Source organism: Vigna umbellata, chromosome 3, assembly GCF_029865625.1.
Source record: "Vigna umbellata cultivar VRB3 chromosome 3, Vumbellata_1.0, whole genome shotgun sequence".
Classification (NCBI taxonomy): Eukaryota; Viridiplantae; Streptophyta; class Magnoliopsida; order Fabales; family Fabaceae; genus Vigna; species Vigna umbellata.
In genome coordinates, this window is record NC_142167.1 from 1,280,857 (window position 1) to 1,294,377 (window position 13,521).

General features: G+C 39.2%; 1 protein-coding gene across 1 annotated transcript; it reads left to right on the top strand.

The window, feature by feature from the left end:
- The first annotated feature begins 1,141 nt into the window (after nucleotides 1–1,141).
- On the top strand, nucleotides 1,142–12,108 carry LOC148201374 (uncharacterized). Its single transcript, XM_088110982.1, has 4 exons — nucleotides 1,142–1,492; nucleotides 1,637–1,709; nucleotides 4,062–5,259; nucleotides 11,071–12,108. The coding sequence occupies exons 3-4, from the start codon at nucleotides 4,065–4,067 to the stop codon at nucleotides 11,133–11,135; spliced, it is 1,260 nt and encodes a 419-aa protein (XP_087967108.1). The 5' UTR covers nucleotides 1,142–1,492; nucleotides 1,637–1,709; nucleotides 4,062–4,064; the 3' UTR covers nucleotides 11,136–12,108.
- The last annotated feature ends 1,413 nt before the right edge of the window (nucleotides 12,109–13,521 follow it).

The following is a 13,521-nucleotide window of genomic DNA, read 5'->3' on the forward strand; positions in this document are numbered from 1 at the left end:
TGTATTGTGCACACAAATAAGCGACGATGGATTTCAAAAAAACAGCATTGTTCCTTTGCGTGGATTTGCGATGATTTGCTCAGATGAAAATTCAACGATTTGCGAGATTACACTGTTGAAGCCATCTCGCTAATATGTAAGGATTTCCGAGGATTTATCATAGAAAGACTGAATTGCCCTGTACGAGAAATTATAATTCCCATTCAGTGCTTTCATTCATGAACCAAAATATTAAAAGATAAAAAGTATTGTTCCCGTTTATCCAGCGACAATGGAGGTGTTGTTTTTCTACTCTGGACAGTGATTTTCATGTTTCCCAGGTGCAAAATAAACATGAACCGGCACCTTCTGAAGAAAAAGCTATATCTGTGCATGATAGGTTGAGGATACCAATATCATATGATGATGATCTGCTGGGAAAGAATCCAGTCTTTATTAGCAAATTGTTGTATATCTATTTTTCCTTTATTTAGGTTAATTGTTAGAGCTAAATTGGTAGAATTTGTCCCATTTACTCTTTCCAATTAGGTTATCAATTTTGTAATTTATACCACAATAATCAAATGATGAAATCAATTCATTCAAATGCTTTTCTATATAATTAAAACTAATTATTATAATTGATAAGCAGTTCCAAAAATTGATGTTGTAATGGATGTTGTTTGCAAATTACTTCTGAGCATTATAATTTTTTTACTAAATTCATTTTACTTCTAAAAATTATAATTTTTTTAATAAATTCATTTTACTAAATTATAATATTTTACTTTTAAAAAGTTAATTTTAATTATTATTTTTAATTTTTTTTGACTCTTTATAAACATTTTTACAATTAAATATAACATTAACAAATAACATTTTATATTACTAGGGACATTTTGGTAATCTTTAATTGATATTAATTAAACTAATTTTTTAAATATATCACATCAATCAAATCTTTTACTAATTCTCACAAACTTTGCTTCCAAATTTACTCTCAATTATCCACAAATCCACTAAAAGAACAACAAAAAAAGTTACGCTCAAATTCACTCAAATTCATTCAAATCATCTCCCCCAAATCATCTCTCCCAAATCATCTCTCCCAAATCATCTCTCCCAAATCATCTCCCCCAAATCACTCTAAAAGAACAAAGCCTTAACGTTCCGTTCTATAAAACGTTAAAGATTTATATATGGTATTAGTTATGAAGTTACGGTAAAATGTAAGGACTTGGATTTGAGTCAGCAAAAAGGGGATGACAAGTGGCAAAGGATGAGAGGTTGAGTACTTTAAAATAAAATTACATTAGTTTGGAAACAGTGGGTTTTAACTCATTCCTCTTGTCTGAGAAACCATTCCCCTTCCAGCAAGCTCTCTCCTCCTCCTACATCTTCTCCCTTTCCATCCTTCACACTGAACCATTAAAATCTTGATTAGGTGCTGCCCCAACGATCACAAAGTAGCGGGTGTTGCTCTTAGTCGGTCAATTTTCCCAAATCTGAACCGGTAAGAAAACCCCCTTTCTCATGTGCCCTAGGGTTGTAAGCATGTGATTGAACTTGGTGCATGCAACCCATTTCGTTTTCTTCCATAATCTAGCTTCTATTTGGTGCTAAGATTCGTTTTCTATCATCAATTGATGATTTATAGGTGATTCTAACCTTTTGAAAGTGCAAGCAAGTGGTCTAGGGTTTCTACTTGAGCTTGGTTGTCTACACTAGAGGTAAGGGGAGCTAGTTCTCTTTTTGATTTTACTGTATGACGTGATTACATAATGATTTTCAAATTGGTATGTTGTTGGAAGCATAATTTTGAATTTTGCTAACTTGAAATGCATGTATGAAAGTGTGAGTGCTACGTGAATGTGGTGATTGATGGATGTGAACTGTTTGGGATGATTTTGAGTGATGAATTATGTATGTTGGAACTGTTTTGGTGTGTAAAATTTGTTATGGTGTTGATAGGAAGGAAAATCAAGTGTCTTAGGGTCACTTTTTGGTCATTTTAGAGGAAGTGAGGTAGGGATTTTGAGTAAATGAAGGCTGCAGTGTTCCTGGACTGTTTGGGCAGCCTAGACAAGTCCATTGTGACTTGTTAGAAGCATAACAGTAGTTGAAAACAGGTTCCAAGTAGTGGAATCGAATTTGGGTCCCTAAGTTGTTGAAATTAGTGTTTTGGATGCTGAAAGTGAACTTTAATCACTTAAAAATGGTGGTAGAAATGTTTAGAATCATTTGGATAAGTTTAATTAAGTCTAAAACGAGAATTAAGAGTCTAAGAAGTTGGGAAAAGTGGTTAGAAATGGTTAAGGGAGGTTCTGTTACCATTCTGCAGAGTTCTGAGAATTCTGCAGAATTCTGCAGAACGCGCAAACTGAGCGTTCGTCCATGGCGGAGCTGAACGCTCGGCCATGCATGTGCTGAGTGACGTTCGGTCAAATGTTGGTTGGATGAACGTTCGGTCTTAGGAGATGATAGTAATAGCGTTCGTCCATGGGAATGTGTTAGTGATTAGCGTTCGTCCTTGTCTGGGGACGTTCGGTCAAAGGTTGGAGTGATTAGCGTTCGTCCTTGTCTGGGGACGTTCGGTCAAAGGTTGGTGTGATTAGCGTTCGTCCTTGTCTGGGGACGTTCGGTCAAAGGTTGGTGTGATTAGCGTTCGTCCTTGTCTGGGGACGTTCGGTCAAATGTTGGGGGATTAGCGTTCGTCCTTGAGCCGGTGTTAGTAATCAGTTAGCGTTCGGTCATGATGAGGCTTGATATTGAAGCAGTTCGTCCAAGCGGTTAGGACGTTCGTCCAAACAGGGTCCGTCCAAGGACTTTTGGGCGCTCGTCCAAGTAGTTCGTCCAATGGTGTTAGGACGTTCGTCCAAACAGTGTCCGCCCAAGGGCTTTTGGACGCTCGTCCAAACAGTGTTCGTCCAGTGATATTTTCTTTTGTGCTTTCTCTCATTCCAGTAAGCTTTGTTAATTAAATATTTCGGTTACAATTTATGAATGCATCTTCATGTGATCCAGATTGGTTGAAAGTGTATGATTATAAGTGGTTTATGATGTACATTGTTGATTCAAAAGGAATATTATGAGATTTAAAATGGTCGGATTAAATCGGAAATTTAGATCTCTCGGTGAGATCAGTTAGTGTATTGAATGAATGTAAGAGGCTTCCATATGGGGGGTTATCCCTAACACTCCAACGGTCTTTCATTCTCACTTAGAGAGGATCGACGCGTGTGGTGGGAGTAGTGGGAGGTCCTAGGGTAGACGCTATCACTGGAGGTCTATTCCGCGGTAACGGATTAGCCTTGTGTATGGTCGGGTGGAACCCCTCGGCAATGGCTTTGCAAAGCAGTAGAGGCCATCACAAGTGCACAACCCGCCCCAGCTCTACATACATTCTATGTCCGGACGTGTCTAGAGTCTTAACATGATAGGATACTTGTCTTGATGAGTGTTATTAAATAAATGCTTATGTTTATGATGACTTATGTGTATGGATATTCTGGTAAATGCTAGATTGGTTGAAAATGAATTGTATGATTGTTTGAGATCTAGCTCACCCTTGCATTTGTGTGTGTTGCATGTGTTTGATTTCCCTCTTGCGATGATCATCCAATCCTTTGGATGTGAGCAGTAGGTGATGATGTACCCTTGGAGCAAGCGTTGGAGAATGAGGAAGACCCAGCTCCTAGTGCTTAGGATTTCTTCTAGCTATGATGTTCAATAGCTTTTTATTTTGAAAAACTTCTAGCCTTCATTTTAGCATGATCTGTATTTTGGAGAATTATGAGCTTGTACTTATATTTTAAAGTTTTCCAGTCAGACTTGGATAACTGTACTCCTAATTCCATCTATTGCGTACTCCTAACTGTTTCTATTATTATAATTGATGCATTCTACGTATATACTTTGTTATATATTTTGGGATGTCACATTTATGGTATCAGAGCAGTTTTTATCCTTAAAGAACCTGTAGGGTGTGTGCATCCTTTGTTTGTGCTTATGTGCCTTAATTGTACGGAAGCATTCTAAATTCTTGAGTAAGACTAATTGTTTTACTCTCTGCTCTTAAACAGAATATGGCACCTAGGCTTCCTCCTCCTCCCCCACAGGCCGATCCGTCTGACTCTAATCAGATGCTGAATGAGGTGCTGCAAGCATTACAGCAACAGAATGCTAATTTGGTGCAACAGAATACCATTGCACTACAAAACCTGGAAGCTGCTAGGATGTCGGCTGAGAATGCTAGAGTGGCATCTGAGAACACTCAAAGACAGCTCATTGAAGTGTTGACTAGCGGCAGGGCCACTCCAGGTGCTTCTTCCTCTGCTACTCCTGCCCAGGAGTGGAGTCTGGAGAGTTTTCTCCAACATCATCCAGCCCGATTCACTGGGAAATGTAGCCCTGATGAAGCAGACCATTGGTTTAGGGACATGGAGAGAATCTATGAGGCTAAGGGGTGTCCTGATGAGAGGAAGCTGGCCTACACTCAATATCTGTTGACCGGGGAAGCTGGCCACTGGTGGAGCAGTACACGGTTGATCTTGGAGGGAGCTAGAACCCCTGTCACATGGGACTTATTTAAGAGGAAGTTCTATAGGGAATACTTCCCTGACACTCTTAGATATGCTAAGGAAGTGGAGTTTTTGGAGCTAGTGCAGGGGAATATGTCGGTATCTGAGTATACTGACCGCTTCAAACATCTTCGTAGATTTAACACCATGACAGTGGATGAAGAGTGGCAATGCCGCAAGTTTGAAAACGGGTTGCGTGGCGACATCAAGCTCTTGGTGAGAGGTCATCGTCTGAGGGAGTTTCCAGCTCTTGTGGAGATGGCTAGGGATATGGAGAAGACAAAGAAAGAAGCTGAGGGATACTCGAGCCGTCAGGCCCAGCCCCTGAGGGTTGGGGGACCAGCCATGTCTAGAGGCGGGTCCAGTTCCAGGAAGACACCATACTCCAGATCTTCTTCTTCTCGTAGTTCTGGAGGATCTTCTCAGCCTTCCGTTCAGCCGAGCCAGTCCTCATCTCAGAGTGGCGTGAGATGCTATGGATGTGGCGGTTCGCACTACTTGTCTTCATGTCCCCAGAGGACTAATTTTCGGAGGTGCAACCGATGCCACAAGGAGGGCCACTATGAGCGTGATTGCCCTATGGGAAGGAGAGCTACTTCCCAGCCACAGCATGCAGGGAGATCTCAGCACAGAGGTGGCATCAGACCTCAGGCCACTGGACGTGTTTATGCACTGACAGGGACAGAAGCAGCTAGCTCAGGTGATTTGATTTTCGGTACATGTGTATTGGGTGGTAGATCTTGCATGGTGTTGTTTGACTCTGGAGCGACACACTCATTTGTGTCTGAGACTTGTGCTAGAGAGTTGGGGTTACCAGTGAGAGAGCTACAGTATGACTTGACTGTATCTACTCCTACTTCTGGGATAGTGAAGACATCTACAGTTTGTGTTAGATGTTCAGTAGTGGTTGAGGGGCGTCAGTACAAGGTAAACTTGATATGTTTGCCTTTGCAGGGTTTGGATGTCATCCTAGGGATGGATTGGCTGTCTGTCAATCGTATTCTCATTGATTGTGGAGAGAAGAAGCTAGTATTTCCCAATGAGGAGGATTACACACCTCTGACTCTTGGTGTGTTGAGGCAAGACCTAATAGAAGGTGCATGTTGTTTCCTGATACTATCACACATGGAAGTAAAGCAAGGAGATGCTGACGTAGACCTCTCGGTAGTCAGTGAATTTCTTGATGTGTTTCCTGAGGAGATTCCTGGCTTACCTCCTCCAAGAGAGGTAGAGTTTTCTATAGACCTTGTATCTGGAGCAGGGCCTATCTCTATAGCCCCATATCGCATGGCGCCAGCCGAATTGGCCGAATTGAAAAAGCAGATTGAAGAGTTGTTGGAGAAACAGTTCATCCGGCCTAGTGTTTCTCCTTGGGGTGCGCCGGTATTACTGGTAAAGAAGAAGGATGGCAGTTCGAGATTGTGTGTGGATTACAGGCAACTTAACAAATTAACCATCAAGAATAAGTACCCTTTGCCTAGAATTGATGATCTGATGGACCAGCTACATGGGGCAGTTGTGTTTTCCAAGATTGATCTACGGTCCGGCTATCACCAAATATTAGTTAAGGCTGATGATGTTCAGAAGACAGCCTTTAGATCCAGATATGGCCATTACGAGTATGTGGTCATGCCCTTTGGTGTGACTAATGCCCCTGCCATATTCATGGATTACATGAATAGGATTTTTCGACCTTTCCTAGATAAATTCGTTGTCGTCTTCATAGATGACATTCTAATATATTCTAAGAGTGAAGAAGAACACGCCGATCATCTTAGAACAGTGCTGAGGATATTGAGAGAAAGAAAGTTGTATGCCAAGCTCTCAAAATGTGAGTTCTGGATGAGAGAAGTGCAGTTCCTTGGTCATATTATATCAGCTGATGGGATTTCTGTAGATCCGGCCAAGGTTCAAGCCGTGTTGCAATGGGAAAGACCAAAGTCAGTCACTGAGGTCAGAAGCTTTGTTGGGTTAGCAGGCTACTACCGTCGCTTCATTGAAGATTTCTCTAAGATTGTAGCCCCTTTGACACAGCTAACTAGGAAAGACACTCCATTTGCATGGACAGACCGTTGTGAGGCTAGCTTTCAGGAGTTGAAGCAGAGATTGACTAGCGCTCCAGTATTGGCCATTCCTGACACAGGTAAACCTTTTGAGGTTTTCTGTGATGCTTCCTATCAGGGATTAGGATGTGTCTTGATGCAAGAAAGAAGAGTTGTTGCATATGCCTCAAGACAACTAAAGATTCATGAGAGAAACTACCCTACACATGACCTGGAATTAGCTGCAGTGGTGTTTGCTCTCAAGATATGGAGACATTATTTGTATGGAGCTCAATTTCAGGTGTTCAGTGATCACAAGAGCCTGAAGTATCTCTTTGATCAGAAGGAGCTTAATATGAGACAGAGAAGGTGGATGGAATTCTTGAAGGATTACGATTTTGACCTTCTTTATCATCCCGGGAAGGCAAATGTAGTTGCTGATGCCTTAAGCAGAAAGTCAGTACATGTTTCTGCATTGATGGTTAAAGAGTTGGAGCTAGTTGAGAGCTTCAGTGATTTAAAGCTGGATGTAGAATTTGAACCTGATGGCATTAGATGTTGCAAATTGGTTATATCAAGTAGTATCTTTGAAAGAATTAAGGAGGGACAACTAGTAGACCCCGAGCTTCAGAAGTCAAGGGCTTTAATTGGTAAAGAACAAGGAAAAGATTTTAACACTGGGACAGACGGTCTTCTACGATTCAGAGGAAGAACATGTATACCAAATGATGGAGAGCTGAAAAGAGTGATTTTAGAAGAAGGACATCGCAGTCGTTTTAGCATGCATCCCGGCATGACTAAAATGTACCAGGACCTCAAGGAGTCATTTTGGTGGTCAGGAATGAAAAGTGATATAGCTAAATTTGTTTCCTCTTGCCTTACCTGTCAGAAGGCTAAGATAGAACACCAGAGGCCAGGTGGTATGTTACAACAACCTGAGGTTCCTGAGTGGAAATGGGACAGCATTGCCATGGATTTCGTAACCCATTTGCCACACACTGTCAGAAAGCATGATGCCATCTGGGTAATAGTTGATAGATTGACCAAGAGTGCCCACTTCTTAGCAATTAATTTGAAGATGTCTATGCAGAAGTTAGCTCAGTTGTACATCAAGGAAATAGTTAGATTGCATGGTGTGCCTTCCAGCATCATATCGGACAGAGACCCCCGCTTCACTTCGCGTTTCTGGCAGACTTTACAGAATGAGATGGGCAGTAAACTCCAGATGAGTTCTGCTTACCATCCTCAGACTGATGGTCAGTCAGAACGGACTATACAGTCATTGGAGGATTTGCTTAGGACGTGTGTACTTGATCATCTGGGAGTCTGGGATGAAGTGCTACCATTGGTGGAGTTCACATATAATAACAGCTTTCAAACCAGTATTGGAATGGCACCGTTCGAAGCTCTGTATGGGAGGCGCTGCAGGACACCTTTATGCTGGTTCCAGGATGGGGAGTTTGTGTTGGCTGGGCCAGAAATAGTGCAACAAACGACTGAGAAAGTGAGAGTAATTCAAGAGAGAATGAGAGCCTCACAGAGTAGGCAGAAATCATATGCTGACAGGAGACGCAGGCCTTTGGAGTTCGAGGCCGATGACCATGTGTTTATTCGTGTGACACCTACTACTGGAGTAGGGAGGGCTATCCGTGCTAAGAAGCTTTCTCCCAGATACCTTGGGCCATATCAGATTACTAGACGCATCGGACCAGTCGCATATGAGATAGCTATGCCGCCCCAGCTAGCTAATCTCCATCCAGTCTTTCATGTTTCTCAGCTTCGGAAGTATGTCCCCGACCCTTCTCATGTGTTGGAAGCTGACACTGTACGAGTCAAGGAAGATCTCTCTATAGAGATGCAACCGGTCAAAGTAGATGAGAGGCTATCCAAACGACCAGATGGGAAAGCTACCAGACTGATCAAAGTCATTTGGGACAGTAGAACCGGCGATTCTACCTGGGAGAAAGAGGAAGAGATGAAGAAGTCATATCCTCACTTGTTTTCTGGTAAGTCCTAATTTTCGAGGACGAAAATTCTTGTTGTTGGGGAGAATGTAAGGACTTGGATTTGAGTCAGCAAAAAGGGGATGACAAGTGGCAAAGGATGAGAGGTTGAGTACTTTAAAATAAAATTACATTAGTTTGGAAACAGTGGGTTTTAACTCATTCCTCTTGTCTGAGAAACCATTCCCCTTCCAGCAAGCTCTCTCCTCCTCCTACATCTTCTCCCTTTCCATCCTTCACACTGAACCATTAAAATCTTGATTAGGTGCTGCCCCAACGATCACAAAGTAGCGGGTGTTGCTCTTAGTCGGTCAATTTTCCCAAATCTGAACCGGTAAGAAAACCCCCTTTCTCATGTGCCCTAGGGTTGTAAGCATGTGATTGAACTTGGTGCATGCAACCCATTTCGTTTTCTTCCATAATCTAGCTTCTATTTGGTGCTAAGATTCGTTTTCTATCATCAATTGATGATTTATAGGTGATTCTAACCTTTTGAAAGTGCAAGCAAGTGGTCTAGGGTTTCTACTTGAGCTTGGTTGTCTACACTAGAGGTAAGGGGAGCTAGTTCTCTTTTTGATTTTACTGTATGACGTGATTACATAATGATTTTCAAATTGGTATGTTGTTGGAAGCATAATTTTGAATTTTGCTAACTTGAAATGCATGTATGAAAGTGTGAGTGCTACGTGAATGTGGTGATTGATGGATGTGAACTGTTTGGGATGATTTTGAGTGATGAATTATGTATGTTGGAACTGTTTTGGTGTGTAAAATTTGTTATGGTGTTGATAGGAAGGAAAATCAAGTGTCTTAGGGTCACTTTTTGGTCATTTTAGAGGAAGTGAGGTAGGGATTTTGAGTAAATGAAGGCTGCAGTGTTCCTGGACTGTTTGGGCAGCCTAGACAAGTCCATTGTGACTTGTTAGAAGCATAACAGTAGTTGAAAACAGGTTCCAAGTAGTGGAATCGAATTTGGGTCCCTAAGTTGTTGAAATTAGTGTTTTGGATGCTGAAAGTGAACTTTAATCACTTAAAAATGGTGGTAGAAATGTTTAGAATCATTTGGATAAGTTTAATTAAGTCTAAAACGAGAATTAAGAGTCTAAGAAGTTGGGAAAAGTGGTTAGAAATGGTTAAGGGAGGTTCTGTTACCATTCTGCAGAGTTCTGAGAATTCTGCAGAATTAAATTCTGCAGAACGCGCAAACTGAGCGTTCGTCCATGGCGGAGCTGAACGCTCGGCCATGCATGTGCTGAGTGACGTTCGGTCAAATGTTGGTTGGATGAACGTTCGGTCTTAGGAGATGATAGTAATAGCGTTCGTCCATGGGAATGTGTTAGTGATTAGCGTTCGTCCTTGTCTGGGGACGTTCGGTCAAAGGTTGGAGTGATTAGCGTTCGTCCTTGTCTGGGGACGTTCGGTCAAAGGTTGGTGTGATTAGCGTTCGTCCTTGTCTGGGGACGTTCGGTCAAAGGTTGGTGTGATTAGCGTTCGTCCTTGTCTGGGGACGTTCGGTCAAATGTTGGGGGATTAGCGTTCGTCCTTGAGCCGGTGTTAGTAATCAGTTAGCGTTCGGTCATGATGAGGCTTGATATTGAAGCAGTTCGTCCAAGCGGTTAGGACGTTCGTCCAAACAGGGTCCGTCCAAGGACTTTTGGGCGCTCGTCCAAGTAGTTCGTCCAATGGTGTTAGGACGTTCGTCCAAACAGTGTCCGCCCAAGGGCTTTTGGACGCTCGTCCAAACAGTGTTCGTACAGTGATATTTTCTTTTGTGCTTTCTCTCATTCCAGTAAGCTTTGTTAATTAAATATTTCGGTTACAATTTATGAATGCATCTTCATGTGATCCAGATTGGTTGAAAGTGTATGATTATAAGTGGTTTATGATGTACATTGTTGATTCAAAAGGAATATTATGAGATTTAAAATGGTCGGATTAAATCGGAAATTTAGATCTCTCGGTGAGATCAGTTAGTGTATTGAATGAATGTAAGAGGCTTCCATATGGGGGGTTATCCCTAACACTCCAACGGTCTTTCATTCTCACTTAGAGAGGATCGACGCGTGTGGTGGGAGTAGTGGGAGGTCCTAGGGTAGACGCTATCACTGGAGGTCTATTCCGCGGTAACGGATTAGCCTTGTGTATGGTCGGGTGGAACCCCTCGGCAATGGCTTTGCAAAGCAGTAGAGGCCATCACAAGTGCACAACCCGCCCCAGCTCTACATACATTCTATGTCCGGACGTGTCTAGAGTCTTAACATGATAGGATACTTGTCTTGATGAGTGTTATTAAATAAATGCTTATGTTTATGATGACTTATGTGTATGGATATTCTGGTAAATGCTAGATTGGTTGAAAATGAATTGTATGATTGTTTGAGATCTAGCTCACCCTTGCATTTGTGTGTGTTGCATGTGTTTGATTTCCCTCTTGCGATGATCATCCAATCCTTTGGATGTGAGCAGTAGGTGATGATGTACCCTTGGAGCAAGCGTTGGAGAATGAGGAAGACCCAGCTCCTAGTGCTTAGGATTTCTTCTAGCTATGATGTTCAATAGCTTTTTATTTTGAAAAACTTCTAGCCTTCATTTTAGCATGATCTGTATTTTGGAGAATTATGAGCTTGTACTTATATTTTAAAGTTTTCCAGTCAGACTTGGATAACTGTACTCCTAATTCCATCTATTGCGTACTCCTAACTGTTTCTATTATTATAATTGATGCATTCTACGTATATACTTTGTTATATATTTTGGGATGTCACATTTAAAACGTATTAAACTTTTTTTAATCTGAATAAAATATTTATAACGATTTTCTTTTAATCTTGAAAATAATGAAAAGATGAAATAAAATATTTGTAAAGAGTTAGAGAAAACTTTGACCATATAATGTTATAAATTTGAATATTAGTAGAAACTGAAACCGGTGGTAAGAAATAGAAGATTTTATTAAATATTGAATAGGTTTTGAGTTGGAGAGAGTATAAATAGGGTTGTTGGTATTGCATTGTGAGATAGAGAATTAGAAAAGAAAAAGAAAAGAAAAGAAGATATTTGGAGAATGGAATCGAAGACGATGAAAGTGAAGATAGTGTTGGTGGGATTGATGATGATGGCTTTGGTTTTGTGTTCAGGAAATGAAATTCTGAAAAATGATGCGAAGCCGCCAAAGGGACCACTCATTTGCCCATTGGATCGACTTTCCATTAAAATGTTTTGTGCAACTGAGGCACACTGTCTTAAACGACAACCTGCTGCTGTTTGTAAATGTATTCACCACCAATGTTGTTGTCAGAGATAGAACAACTCATTTCCTTCCTTTTACTTTTATCTTATTATTAATGATTTAAGCTTTTCAGTAATAGATTTTTGGTTTAATCGCTTCCTTTATCCCCAGTTTGGTTGAATTGTGTCAAATTCATTCTTATTTTTAAAAAAGTTTCATTGTTGTCCTCACGTGGTGTAAAAGTGTCAATCGAATCCAAACATAGAAAAAATTTGTGTCAAAGTAGTCATCTCCGTTAAATACACACTAACGGTGTTAAGTGACTGATTATTTGGCATTAGAAAATTAAAACGTGGCAAATGAGTCACAGTAGTGATAATGACGTGTGTCAATGACGTGGTGTTTTCTAATAAGTCTATACAAATAGCACTGCATAAAAACAAGAAAATTTGCATTCTCTCATGGTGTTTTCTCTGGGCTTACATTGTCTAATGCTTATTCTCTGAAAAAGAAAAGTTTTTTTGCAAGTTTTCAAAATCTTTGTATTAATTTCGTAAGAGTTATTAAAGTGTGAATGAAAAAGGAAAGAATAACATTAAAGTGATACAAAATATTATAACAGTTAATGTTTTCCTTTTAAAGTTTCGATTATGATTTAATTTTTTTTAAAGATGCAATAAACCTTTTTATATTATACTAACACTTTTATAGGATTTTCTGTTTTATTCTTTAAAATATACACATGTGTAAACTAATCAAGATAAAGTGAAAAATAATGATATAAATGAAAAAAAAAATATTATCTTGAATTTTGAAAAAAAAAGAGAAAAAAAAATAATGTGTTTTAATGATTATGTAAATAATATATTTATGTTATATAATGATATTAGAAAAACGATTTAAATATATTTTAAGTTTTTAAATTTTTATATAAAATTAGAAATCTTCTTACCACTTAAATACAATTCTTCAAACTTTGAAGTTATATATATATATATATATATATATATATATATATATATATATATATATATATATTTAAATTTAATTATATTAAGTTTTTTTATACATCAAATGATATTAGACTAACAATAAAATTATGGGTTAAATATGTTTTTAGTCCCTAAACTATTGGCCGTTTCTGGTTTTCGTCCCTCTTCCAAAGTAAGGTACAATTTGGTCCTCATTCTTTAGAAAAACGTTCGTTTTAGTCCTCAAAATTTTGTTTTTAGTCCTCGCTTTAGTCCTCAAAACGTTCGTTTTTTCGACTAAAACGAACGTTTTTTAAAGATTGAGGACTAAATTGTACGGGACGAAAACCAAAAACGGTCAATAGTTTAGGGACTAAAAACATATTTAACCCTAAAATTATTTATACTATTTGATATATTTCAACTTAAATGATGAGTTTAAAATATTATTTAACATGCAAATAAAGATAAATATTATTGAGTTTAGATAATTATATCCTTTTATTTTTAAACAAAATTTTCTACTTTTGTCTTTTCAGTTTTACATATTGTATATCGGTTTTTTAAACTAAAATATACAATATTAATTTTCATTCTAACAAGTTATTTATAAAAATATAATTTTATCCTTTTCTTTCTACGTCATAATTAAACATATAGACTGGTCAAATATTAGGTGTAAAATAATAATACAAATGACAAAATATGCCGAACTTA

Excerpts from the sequence above, each read along its gene's own strand:
- LOC148201374 (XM_088110982.1), top strand. The coding sequence starts at position 4,065 with ATGGCACCTAGGCTTCCTCCTCCTCCCCCACAGGCCGATCCGTCTGAC. Across the intron at positions 5,260-11,070 it reads GACAGAAGCAGCTAGCTCAG|TAGGTGATGATGTACCCTTG; the intron begins GTGATTTGATTT and ends GGATGTGAGCAG.